This window comes from Coffea arabica, chromosome 3e (assembly GCF_036785885.1).
Source record: "Coffea arabica cultivar ET-39 chromosome 3e, Coffea Arabica ET-39 HiFi, whole genome shotgun sequence".
NCBI lineage: Eukaryota > Viridiplantae > Streptophyta > Magnoliopsida > Gentianales > Rubiaceae > Coffea > Coffea arabica.
Genome location: NC_092315.1, coordinates 40,060,396 through 40,074,333, shown reverse-complemented (window position 1 = coordinate 40,074,333; position 13,938 = coordinate 40,060,396). Strand labels below are relative to the sequence as shown.

The following is a 13,938-nucleotide window of genomic DNA, read 5'->3' as shown; positions in this document are numbered from 1 at the left end:
ATAAGGGACCCAAAAACTCAATGATAATACGTTGAAAGTGGTCAAAAAGTGTCAAGGTATCGTAGTAAAAATATAATAATATATTGTTATTAATTTGAATCATCTTTTATCTCATTAATTTTATTAATGATATTAGTGACTGAGACCATATAAATCAATGACAATGCTCTAAAAGTAGTGAAATAAAATGCTAAGGGATTGCATTTAGAACAAAACAACACATTATTATTAATTTTTACTATCTTTTATCTCATTAATTTTGTGAAGGTAATTATTGATTGGATTTAAATGGACAAACTTGAGACTTTAGTGCCCAAAGTGTCCAAAATTATGAGTTTAAAATGTAAAGTGCTTAAAATTGAATTTTAAGAATGTAAAATAAATAAGCGATACAAGTTTAAGACTGCCAAGTTTGAGCACTTGCATTGTAATCTTGAGTAAACCCACTCGGTTAAGGCATCAAGGTTCAAGGACATTTATTATTTCTATCGTTACAGTTATTTTCGACTTTTAATAGTCTCACTAATGGTTTTGTTATGTAAAATGGTAATTTTGATCTAAGATTCATGCGTGTGATTTGTGTAGGATCCAAAAAATTATAGGAGATTGATGTCACACACTCAAGAACATATACAATGGGGAAGCAATTTCCCTACATAAAAGTACGTGTGGAAGATGAAAAATAATATCAATATAATATTAATCATACGTAATAACATGACTCTCACTCATTCACTTTTCTCAATTGATGAGAATAATAAAACTTCCTATTTGTAGATTAAATGACTTGATAAACAAGTTTTGATAACCACAAGAAATTACTTAATAAAATGCTAATTCTCTAAATAATAAAACTACTATAATTTGAGTCCAATAAACCATAGTTATTAAAACCAACCTGAGCAATAATCCAACAGGAGGACAAGGTCTCCGGGTCAATGGTTCAACCGGTGAGTCATGGGTTATACCGTCGGATCACACTATATAATATAATTAAATAAACATAGAAATTATAATATAAGTACAAAAATTCTTAAATATTAACAAGCTATTACCTATTCATGTTTCATAGTTTATAAACACAAGTCATACCAATACGTGTTCCTTAATTCATGAATTCATATTAATATTATATACAAATATAAATGATAAATCTAAGTGTGAGTATAGTGATTTTAACGGGAAAATTGTATAGTGCTCTCACGGTGAGCTGCTAGGGTTTATTGTAGAGTAGGCTTGCATTAGGGTTGTTCATGGCTACCCTTCAGCCTGGGGCTGAGGGGCATGGGGTATCTCCTTCAACAAAGAATTCTTTCTCTCAATTATTTTCACAGCCGGCAACGTCCCCCATTCAGATTCGGCTGGCAACAGTAAATAAAGGTGAAGCTGCGGTGGTTTTCTCCAGAGAAGATGCAGACAGACTTGCCGCACCGTTTCGTTGGGCTCTTGTTGGAAAATTTTCGCATGGTCGTCCTGTTTTGGAGGATGTTCGGAAATTCTCTGTGGCTCTGAATCTGAGGGACCATGTCTCGGTTGGGCTGATGGACTACAGGCATGTATTGATCAAATGTGAAGCGGAGGCAGACTTCAATAGGATCTAGACGAGAGGTATCTGGCAATTAGGAAAATTTTCGATGCGCATCTTCCGATGGACAAGGGAGTTTCATGTGCATAAGGAGTCTTCCCTGGTTCCGATTTGGGTGGCTTTACCAGCTCTACCGATTCATTATTTTGACAAGCACTCATTGTTCTCCATTCTTTCTCCAGTCGGCAGGCCACTTTTCTTGGATGCGGCAACGGCTGCCGACACTCGGCCGAGTGTGGCCAGGGTGTGCGTGAAAATTGATGTCGCTAAACCAGTTGTTCAGAGGATTTGGGATGCTGTCGAAGGAGAGCAAGGCTTCTGGCAGAGAATCGTCGTAGAGGATTTGCTGGCTTATTGCTCTTCCTACTGGCGATTGGGTCACTCCCATGAGGAGTGCAAGAGGAACTCTTTTGAGTTCGCGGCTCGGCACCAGCAAAATCGAATCGTGAGGAGGCAGAACCAGCAGGTGTGTGTCCCTGTGAGCAACTTAGTGACTGTCGTGGCTAAGGACACACAAGCCATGCAGGCAGCTGCGGGGGCACCAGTCGCAGCAGAGGGGAACCAGTCTGTTGGGCCTGGTGTGCGAGCTGGAGCAGATGACGCACCTGAGCAGCAGGGCAGTGCGTCTAGGAGTGCGCAAGAGACATTGTAGCGGCTCAGGTGGAGAGACATTGCGTGGGCGCGACCTGCGATGGCAACGATTCTCTGGCAGCATGTGAGGGGATGGAGGGAGCTTTGGAAGGGTGGCAAGGTGGGGCGGTTGCAGCAAGGACAGGTGGGCAGCACCTAGAGGAGCAGCAGGTCCTCGCGGTACCCTCTTTAGGTGCTGGGCATCAGTCCCTAGCCAAGAGGCAGCTTTGTTTTCTCCAGGAGGGGGAGCTGGAGAGCATGGGTGCCACACTGACTAGGAAGAAGAATGTGGTGCATGGGGAACAGAATGGCGTTGGGGTTGAGCTGCCTACCATCGTACGAAATCTATCACCAAGGTTGGTAGGCCGCCAGGAGCAGCCGCTGGAGGCGTTGGTTGTGGAGTTGAATGTGAGAACCCGAAAATTTTCACATTTTCTAAGCAATATTTTATTTCCTTGCCTATATTTTATACTGTCCTTTAAAATATTAAAATTTCTATGTACTTTATAGGTAAGTACAGTTTTAAAATTATTTTCCTAGTATGAGTTAGTGTACGTTAGTTTGAAGTGCGTTATAGACGTGGGATCCCCTCGTGTGATATAATTTTGGTGACTAAGTGAGGTTGGTGCTAAGTGTTATTATTTAATAGGTGTTTAGAGATAATTAGAAGTTACCAAATGGATTAGTGTTGGAGAGACAAGAGGATAAGTTTGAAAACAAAAGGTGCCAAGTGTCGCGTTTTGGTTGGTGTTGGACTTTAACTATTTTTCCTCCACCTTTACTAAACCCAAAATTTGACTAAGATGATCTTCATTTCCTCCTAGAGCTGGCTGACATTTGGAGAGCAAAAGAGAGAGAAAATCTTCATCTTTCACTTCAATTTCTTACCCAAATCTTGAGTTTCAACCGATTAACTTGCAAACTACCCCATAAAACTTACTTCCCAAGTAGTTTCCAAGGTATTTGTGGAGTTATTTTTGGAGGACAAAGCCTAAGCTACCATCTTTCTTAGGGAGATAAGGTAAATTGTCAAGAAACTCCTTCTTTACTTCAATTAATGGAAAATTTGTGGTTATAGTTGTTGAATTAGTAATTTTGTGAGAGAATTATATGGGTTGAAGTAGGTTTATGAAAATTTCAGTTTCTTGGTGAATTTTCTGCCCTAATATGAAGATTAATGATTGGTTATGGTTTGATAGCTTTGATATGTGAAAGAGCTAGTGTTTAGATGTTAGTTTACTTGGCCTAAAGAAATTTCTAGTTTGTAAGCATAAATTCCAGCTTGGATGATAACCTGCCCTGCTTCTGCCCGGTTCTATTTCACCATGTTAGAGGTCGAACTAGCCTTAGCACAAAACATAAAAGTTGTAGAGAATGATGTTTTATAGTTTCCTGCAAAATTTCAGCTCAATCGGAGCAAAATAGTCTATGAAAAGATGGAAATACCCTGACTGCCATAGGATTAAAGTCAGTGAACAGTTTTGACAGTGCACCAATCTGATCGTGTCTTTTCACCTTGATACATACTGAACTAGCATTTAGCCAAAACATGAAACTTGTATTGCTATGTTTTAGCTTTCCAACGCCCCTGGAATCACCTCGTTTGGACTTCGGTAGCCTGGGTTATTGTTGTTTACTCATAAGGCGGTCAACAAGCCCGAATGTGAGATGCTGGTTCTGTTATTTGAGATTTTGACTTAGATACACTACAAACTGGACTGAGTCTTCATCAAAGTTATAGGCCTTTGTCTTAGCTTCGAAACGGTATAAATTTCACCCCAATCCGATAAGCTTAGCTTCAGTGGTGTCCGTTACGCAAAACAACGTCAAATCTGTCTTTTGTTTTCCAACTTAAACTTCATTTCCGCACATGCTCCTAGCTTGATTTTGTACTTGTATGACTTGGAGCCTATGGAATGGCTATTGAAATGAGATGATTTTGTATATGACTTTGGGTTTGATTGAGGAAAAGAATGAAACCATAAATAGTTGGAAAATAGGTAAATACAAAAGGTGTGCTGCCCAAATTTACGCTCGAGAATTAGGTCGATATACTTGCGACTTGAGTAAGGCTTGAGAGAGAATACCACGCGAACCATCTGGGGTATTTACGTTTTCTTTGCCACTTCGACTCAAATAGCGATTTTTAAAGTTTTACAAGTGAGTCTAAGTTTACAAATATTTTACTTATGTCCTTTGGTTTCAATGTACTCTTTTCACTACCAAAACCATATTTATACTTTGTACTAGTACGTATTCGACTTTTCTTTGACTCACTTACATCTTTGATGGTTGAAGTATAATGTGTTCGTTTGATTATATTAGGATACCTTGGTGATTGAGAGTGTATCCGGAAGGAAACTTTGGACGTCATTTTGCTTAAATAGGTGAGTGTTCCTTGTTGCTATATTTTCCTTGACTTCATGGCTTGTTGTTATTGTTTGGTAATGTGTTAATTGCTCTTAATGATTGCCAAAACGAGTTTTCTAGGCGAGTGTGTACTTTATCGCACTCGACCTAAATGATTGTGAAATTTTCAATGATTGAACGATTATATGCGCATGTATGTAAGCCTTTTGGCTGAACTGGGCCCTGCCCTTCGTTACCGATCGACTCGAGTCAGAAGCGGACTCGGTCGAGCGATATGGTGACCCTGGGTGAATTTGGTATACTCGAGTATTACCTTGAATTCTGGTGGAGCCTGGCCAACGTCCAGGAAGGGGGTGAACGAAATGAATGAACGAACGAGGGTTTTACTTACAAAAATATATTTTCAAATGATTGGAGGAATAAGGGGAAATGACAGGAGAACGAATGAACGAACGAATGAATGGCTCCCTGTGAGCCCGTATCCTTTTAATGAATGTGTTTATCGCTTTATGTTGTACATGCATATTGAATTATTGGTGTTATGTAGTGAATGCATTGGATTTATTGTTTGCCTATGTGTTCGGAACCTCACTGAGTTTTTAACTCACCCCTTTAGTTTTGTTTTCCATAACAGGGGGATGCGAGCAAGGACGAGAGCCCAGTGTAGGTTAACCTAGTCTAGTTTTTTTTTTTTTTGATTGGTAATGGTTCTCGCCCTAGTGCTTGGCACGGGATGGATGTATGACGAATTGAGAACCTTTGTATATTCGATGTTTGTACTCCCTTTTGAGATAGTAATGTATATAAGTTTTGCTTTAAGTTTTGGATCGTCGTTATATTTATTCTTGTGGGTTTATTCTGGCTTTGTTTGAGGGTTGAAGTGAACGACTGAATCCCGACGAGAGCTGGGCAGGCGGTCCGCCGAATCCTTTGGTTCGCCTTAGGGGGAGATGGGGCTGTCACATTGAACGTTGACCAATCTGTGGCGGTTGAGCATGGCTTTCGACAAGCGCGAGGGAAAGGTGTGCGACAAATTCCCTCTGACAGACAGCTACGGTCTGCTTCATCCTCCCAAAACTCTTTCCAGGCTCTATTTCATGATTAACGGCATTTTTTGGAATATTAGAGGGGTGGCTAAAGCCCCTAACCTACGTAGATTGATTAAGTTAGTAAGATTGCATCATGTTAAATTTGTGGTGATATGTGAGCCTAAGCTAGATGTGTCTAAAACTGTGTCCATTCGGTTATGATTATCATTTGATTGTATGCTTGTGAATCGATCGAATGATCTTTGGGTTTTCTATAATAGTCCTTTTGTGTGTTCGGTTGTGGGAAATTTGGATCAGCACATCTCTTTGGTTGTTCAACATCCGTTTTTGCCTAGCTTGGTCACTATGTCTTTTGTTCACGCAAAATGCTCTAGGGAAGAGCGAAGGGACTTATGGCTAAACCTATTAGCTGATAAACCTAGCTCAGCTCCTTGGTGCATTGGGGGAGACTTTAATACCATTTTGGCACCCCATGAGAAACGGGGGGGTCGGCCATTTGGTGTAGCTGAAGGGGTGGAGCTTATGTCCTTCATGGAAGAGGCTGGAGTTTTTGACGTGGGCTTTTCGGGAGCTAGTTTTACGTGGTGTAATAATAGGAGAGGCAGTGCTAGAGTCTCGAAGCGGTTGGACAGATTATTAATTAATGGGGAATGCTTGAACTTGTCCGCCTCGATTTCTGTAGTGCATTTGGCGAGATACCCTTGCGACCACGCGACACTGAAGATTTCGTTTACCTCTCTCTTAGATGATAAACCACGTCCATTCTGTTTCTTGAATGTCTGGACGTCCAAACCACAACTCTTGGAGGTGATTCGCAGTGCTTGGGATCAAGAAGTGAGTGGCTCTCCATTGTGGGTCTTGTGCTCTAAATTGTTGGCAGCCAGGAGGGCTATTCAGCACTGGAATAAGCATTGTTTTGGCAATGTGTTCGATGCTGTTAGGGAGGCGGAGGCAACAATTCAAAGGACAGAGGAGGCCATGGATCAAGAGGGGTCGGAGAAGGCACAGGTCGAACTCAACAAGGCTCAAGCGGAGTTACGTCATGCGTTGTCCATTGAAGAGCAGTTCTGGAGTCAAAAGACTCGAGTTAAATGGCTTCGCAGTGGAGATCGTAATTCCAGATTCTTCCATGCAGTGGTACGGCAGCGACGGGCTCAAGGTATGATTCATAGAATAAAGGCGGCCAATGGAGTGTGGGTGGAGTCGGATGAGGATATAACGAGTGAGGTAATAGCATACTTTTCTGATCTCTTCTCGGGCACGTCGAGGTCCTCCTCGGATAGGTTGCATCTTATCCCACTTGTGGTCTCGGGGGAGGACAACAGGCTCTTAGAGGTGGTGCCTACTATAGAGGAGGTTCATCGAGTGGTGAGGGAAATGGATGGGAATAGTGCTGCAGGCCCGGATGGATTCACGGGCAAGTTCTTTACCTTTTCGTAGGAGGTTATTGCTCAAGACGTCTATGCTGTGGTACTAAGCTTCTTTTGTGGGACGGAACTGCCTCGTTTCGTCACTTCTACTTCGCTTGTGTTAATTCCTAAGGTATCGAATCCTCAGGATTTCTCTCAGTTTAGACCGATTAGCCCGTGCAATTTTTTCAACAAGTTGTTATCTAGAATTTTGACTAATCAATTGGCTGGCATCTTGCCAAAGCTTATCTCCCTCCAACAGACAGGTTTTGTTAAGGGCCGCAATATAACAGAGAATTATTTGCTTGTTCGGGAAGTGGTATCGGGTATTGGTAAGAAAGTTAGGGGTGGAAACGTCGTTCTGAACCTGGACATGTCCAAAGCTTATGACAGGGTGTCATGGTTGCATATCATTGGAGTCCTACGAAAGTTTAAGTTTGGGGAGCAGTTTATAAATCTGGTGTGTTAGCTGTTGTCTAATGTTTGGTTCTCGGTAATCATCAATGGCTCTTCATATGATTTTTTCAAATCTACAGAGGGCTCTGCCAGGGGGACCCGCTATCGCTAGCATTGTTTATTATAGGGCTGAGGTTCTGTCGAGAGGTTTAAACAACCTTGCGCTGCAGTCGGGTTTCTTGGGGTTCCGAGTTCCGTATGGGTGCCCTCCGGTAACTCATTTGGCATTCATGGATGATGTTCTTATATTTGCGAATGGGTCCGCCTCCTTCTTAAAGGACATCATGTAGGTGCTGGAAGGATATCAACAGTGTTCGGGTCAGTTGATAAATGCTCAGAAAAGTGGGTACTTGGTTCATCCGTCATTGGCACCGACCAGAAGAAGGGTGATTGAGCGCGTCACGGAGTTTGTCTGGTAGGCCTTTCCCATACGCTATTTGGAATTTTCTTTATACTTTGGGAGGTGTAAGTCGTCATACATTGGGGACGTGTGTCAGGCAATCCTACAGAGGATTTTGTCGTGGAAATCAAAGCTATTGTCTTCAGGAGGTAAGATAGTTCTAATCAAGCATGTGTTGTCCGCGATACCAGTCCACTTACTATCGGCTACTGTGCTTCCTCGCTCGGTGTTCGGTATTCTAGAGAAGGCATGCTCAAATTTCTTATGGGGTTCATCACCTAACGGAACAAAGCTTCATTGGATCTGGTGGTCTCAGTTGTGTTACCCGGTTGAGGAGGGCGGGGTGGGGTTTCGGCGGCTTGAAGACGTCTATACAGCTTTCTCTTGTAGGTTATGGTGGAGCTTTCGAATAGGGACATCAGTAGGGGCTGCGTTCTTGCGAGCAAAATATTGCAGAGGGACTGACCCCTGTCAAGCACAATTGACGCTGACTGCTTTGCCGGTTTGGCGACGGATGGTGAACGTGAGCCGACAAGTCGAGATCTCTATGTTATGGCTAGTAAATGATGGGTCGTGCCATTTTTGGTATGATAATTGGTTGGGCAGTGGTGCTTTGTTTCTTCGTGCAACAGTCATCCTGCATCTTTCGTTCCATAGCAGTATCAAAAATGGGATTTGGGATGTGAGTCCGTTATCTCACCTTTTGCCTAGCGAAATTGTGTCTTCTATACTTCACCACCCGGTTCCAGCTGGAGGAAGTGCAGATGAGGTAATTTGGATGCCCACACAGTCTAGAAAATTCACCTTGGCGTCAGCTTTTCGTGACGTTTGGCAGGCTCGTAACACATCTGTGGCTCTCTCTAAAGTTTGGCACCCTCGAATCCCGTTGAAAGTGTCTTTCTTTATGTTGCGGTTGCTGATGGGGAGGGTGCCACTGCCGGATATGCTACGCCACCTAGGGTTTCACTTGCCATCGAAATGTCCTTGCTGCCCAGGTGCATCTGAGGAATCGCTCGAGCACGTTTTTTCCAGGGATCTCATAACGTTGGACGTCTGGAATTATTTTGGTGGTTGGTGTGGTGTTAGGAGCTCTGGTTCCTCCTTGTGAGCTCGTATAGTTGAATGGTGGTTGCGGTCACAGCAGTCTGCGACACGGCAGTTCATTTGCTTTGTCCTTCCCAGTTTCATCTGCTGGCACATTTGGAAAGCCAGGAATAAAGCGATTTTTGAGGGGGTCCCGATGCACTCCACGACGATTTTCCAAGCCATTTCCTCAGAGGTCAAATTCATTGTAGAGATTCAGTTCAAGCATACGACTGGGGTGAAAACATTTGGGCAGTTGTATGATTGGGCGCATTTGCCGGCCTGTAGAGTCCAACGTGTTCGCTGGGAGGTGATGGGGAGTGGGATGCTCATCCTTAATGTTGATGGTTGTGCCAAGGGAAACCCTGAAGTGGGAGGAGGCGATGGGGTTCTCCGCGATGCAACTGGGTTGCCTATGCTTGCCTTTTCGGCCTTCTTTGGGGAGACCACTTCCCTTCATGCAGAGATTCGAGCACTGCTGATTGGGCTTCAATTGTGTATCCACAGGGGCTATGGTAATCTAAGTGTACAATCGGATTCATTGGTCGTAGTTGGGATCCTGAAGCGGCGGTTCCAGTGTCCGTGGCAGATCCGTCAAGAGGCACAGCAAATTTGGTAGTTAGTGGATGATCCGGCTCGTTTCTCGCATTGTTACAGAGAGGCTAACACCGTGGCGGATGCTTTGTCCAATGTAGGCGTCTCTCATCCTGAATAGCATATCAAGATCTATGACAATTTCAGCGCATTTTCGGCACTGGCTCGTGAGGGGGGTCAGACTAGATAGGTTAGGGTGCCTTTATTTTGGAGAATTAGGCATTTGTAAGATGAATTTGCGCTTGTTTTTCATTCTTGATGAATGAAACGCTACTTCTATATATATATATATATATAAAGATAAATCTAAGTGTCAAAAAAAAATAAACCCTAATTCCCAAATCCCTTATCAATTTTTCTTATCTAATTGTCGTAAAGATGATAATGCCCATGTTTGTGTGGCTAGTCAAATTACAAAATTGGGTAAAAAGCTAATTTCAGAAAAATTTCCAAAATCCGTCGGGTTCATCAAAAATCGCCGGGTTTAGCGGGTCACCGGTTCAACCGTCTGGGTCAAACGGTTCAAAGCGAGTCATCTGCAACTCCATTCCAATTGTTGAACCGGCTTGGTTCTATGGCAGGTCCATCAGTTTGACCGGTTCAACCACCGATCCGGCCTGGTTTAATAACTATGCAATAAACTCCTAACAATTTGACTTGACCAAAATACCACTGCTAATCAATACTTTGGAAAGTCTATGTTTTAGGCTTGATTTTATATAGCCAATATTGCCCTCTTAAATCAAGCTCTCAATTGAATCACTCAACACAATTACGAATATAATCTCCCTTGTTGATTTTAACAATATTCATCTACAAGTCTAGTATCAAAATAACAAAACCTGAAGAAAATGAAAACAAAAACCAAACTTGTATTAACACAAAACATGAGATTCAAGTACAAAAAGTAAAGAGCTAAAGAGATTAAACCCCTTGTCACTTGTGAGTATCAACCTCTTCACCTTCAATCCTCAATCTTCAATTATGTCTTGCTAGTACAAAGATTGGATAAAAACTATACTAATCCTAATACTAAACTAATGAATTAAGGGATTCTAGTGTAGGACTATATTTTGTATAGATTCTTTAACCTCTAAACTTGTAAGAAATTTTCACAAAAGGCTCCATTTATAGAAGATTAAAGATCCAAGCAATCATATTTCAAGTTGTGCAAATTGTTTCTCGGAATTGCCAAAAGTTGATTTTGAAGTCTTTATGATTTCTTGGGTAAATCTCACTGAAATATGATTAAAGAAATGGTAAAAAAATGATGTGTAAATAAGGGCAAGTTCCACAGTTGAAATGTGAAAACGAGGAGTGGAAAATGTAAGCTAGGTCATGTTTTGGTCTGTGTATTCCCTTTACCTGTAGATAGACCTGTCAATCGGGTCTAATAAGCTGGGCTTTCAAAAACTCGAGCTCAACTTATTTAATTTGTAATATTTTTGGATTTCGGGTTATGAGTTTTGGATTAATAAATGTGAAACTCATACTCAACTCACATAATATTCGAGTTGTGAGCTTATTCGGGTTTATCCCAAACTACTTATTACTCCTTAGTTTTCTTAATATGATTACTATAACTATTAAGTTGTAAAACTAATTTAACATTTACAAGACTACAACATTAAAACTAAACATGAACAAGTAATAGTATTTAAAAAGTATATAAACCAAAAAATTTTCAACAATATTTATATCTAATTTTTTCAAAATACATTAAAAATGGTAACAAAACATGCGGTCATAAGCCAATACATTTTCAAAGGTTGGAATGTCTTTATAGCCTTGTGATTTGAATCCCAACATGCTTGATGATGTGCTTTTGGACCAAAACGAAATCAACCAATATAATGCCAACGTAAAAACTTACTCAACCAATAAGAAAAATTAGAGATTCAGTTATGTATTACTAATATTGACTCTCAAGAAAGCTAATAGAAAAGTCTTTAGATGTATTTTTGTATTTTGTAATTTGTATATATTTGGTATTTAGTAATAATATATTTAGATGTATAATTATACATAATATCAAAATATAAATATTATATATATAGGTAATTAAAGGACTGGACCTATATCGAATTTGAGCCTAATGAGGTCCAAACTTAGCTCATATTTAATTCAAGTCTAATTTTTAGACTCAATCTCAGACCGACTTACTAAAAGGTTGGTCTCATCGAGCTTTTTCTTGGCCCAAATGAGCCGAGCTCGAGCTGGCCCGACCTCATTGATAGTCCTACCTGTAGGTTTGCACTTTTCTAATGATTCTGGAAATTTATCTATTTTTTACTAAATTGTACTATGAATTTCATAATGATGTAAATTGAACTAATACTTGCATAAAACATGAATGTTGTATCACTTTGAGTTATCTTTCCAATGCATTAAGAACCATGCAATTTGGAGCTCTATAGCTTGAGAAATGATCGCAATACCCTTGACTGGTTAGAATCTTCTTTTAGTCTTTTATAGTAGAAATGTACTTCTATATTTTAACATTTTGACTAAGAAAATATGTGAACTAGATTTTGATGTCCTATGTTCTATGTTTTAGAAAATATGTGAACTAGATTTCGCAAACATAGTCCTATGTTCTTGCTTCAGAATGGTTAAAGAATTATTTCAATGCAATACTTATAATTTGAGATGTAGCCAAAGAATAGAAGGTGTTAGAGCAACCAATTTTTTCTTCTTTGCCACTTGATTGCATTTTACACTTTGATCATTTTTCATTTCATGTTCATTTAAAATCACTTGAAATAATCAAGAATCGTCCAAATATTTTCTCAATTCACTCTAATTGATGATTTAATCATTAAAACCTACAAAATTATGAAATTTTAATCAATTCAATCCATAGAAATACAATTTTCTCATTTAAACTACAAAATGAAATTTTCACTAGAAACCTATTTATTTAGTTATTAAACTGACTAAAACACACCAAAAACTAAGTAATACAATACACTTAAATTACGTAAAATGCATATTTATCAAATTCCTCCATACTTGAATCATTGCTTGTTCTCAAGTAATAAGAAATACATACCAACAATGATCCAAAGTTTTGAAAAACCTATGTGCATCTTTGAATTCAATTCTTCAAAAAGCTAAGTAAGCAACCATCATGTGATCATTCACTTTGCCTCATGTACTCATAATATCAAGTAAAGGAGAGATAATTATACCACAATTTCATCTAGTTCAATTGAATTTCTCTTCCTACTTCAACTTCGCAAGTAAGCAATTCATATTGTCAATAAATAGCTCTCTAATCCTATGATCATTTTCTTCTCAAACTCAAAAGAGCGATTTATTCATATATTACAAATACTTACTCAAGTTGTGAAAGTATATTTTGACGTGAAGATCGACATTTTTAGATAAGGACCGCCAGTTACTCAATAATTCACATTCTTGAGTTGCTTTGCATACTCTTAATTCAATTCTATTTTTTCTTTTTGCTTTTTTCTTCAATAAAACACATATAAATAAACATTCCCTCTTGAACACACTTATATCAATTTCATGAGCAAAATAAAACACACTTAAGTATATGCTTAAGAAAAGCTTATATCAAAAATTAAGTAATAAAACACACTTACAACATGCAAAATATACACTTATCATTTCTCAATTTTACAAGTTATACTTTCCTAAAAAGCAAAAATGCTAATCACATAATAGTTATTTTCAAGTGAATTAAGGAATGAATTTCTCAAGGTGCATATACTTGTTTCTAACAAGTGTGCATTTTGAGCGATTTAATTGTGTTTTATTATTTAGTTTTGATGTGTTTTATTCATTTCTATAGCTAATTAACTAGGTTTATAGTGAAAGTATGCATTTTGTGGTTCGAAGTATGAAAAATTGCATTTCTATCTATTCAAATGATGAAAACTGCATAGGTTTTAATGATTCAATCATCAAATGAAATGAATTGAGAAGATATTTGGATGATTGTTGATGATTTGAAGTGATTTAAAGAGAACGTGAAGTGTAAAATGTTCAAAAGATGAAATGCAAGCAAGTATAAAAGAAAAAATGTTTGACAGCTTTGACACATTTTGCTATTTCGACTATATATTGAGCTAAAAGCATTGGATTGAATTGATTCTTGAGCCATTTTGAAACTAAGACATAGCTCTATATTTTTTAAGAGACATCAAAATCTAGTTCATGAGTTTTCTTGGTCAAAAGGTTGAAATACAATTATCCATTTTTGTTGTCAAAAGCTGAAACAGGATTTTAACTAGTCAAAGGTATTTCGGTTATTTCTTAGTATACAGAACTCGAAAATAGATAATTCTTAAAGCATTGAAAACATAACTCAAAGAACTGAAACTTTCATGTTTTGTA

The 13,938-nt window shown here is 39.1% G+C and overlaps 1 protein-coding gene across 1 annotated transcript; it reads left to right on the top strand.

The window, feature by feature from the left end:
* The first annotated feature begins 2,308 nt into the window (after nucleotides 1-2,308).
* LOC113737623 (uncharacterized) lies at nucleotides 2,309-9,007 on the top strand. The gene is made up of 5 exons (XM_072083874.1): nucleotides 2,309-2,571; nucleotides 6,009-6,990; nucleotides 7,075-7,503; nucleotides 7,580-7,785; nucleotides 7,963-9,007. Exons 1-5 carry the CDS (start codon nucleotides 2,309-2,311, stop codon nucleotides 9,005-9,007), a joined length of 2,925 nt encoding a protein of 974 aa, XP_071939975.1.
* Nucleotides 9,008-13,938: the final 4,931 nt, after the last annotated feature.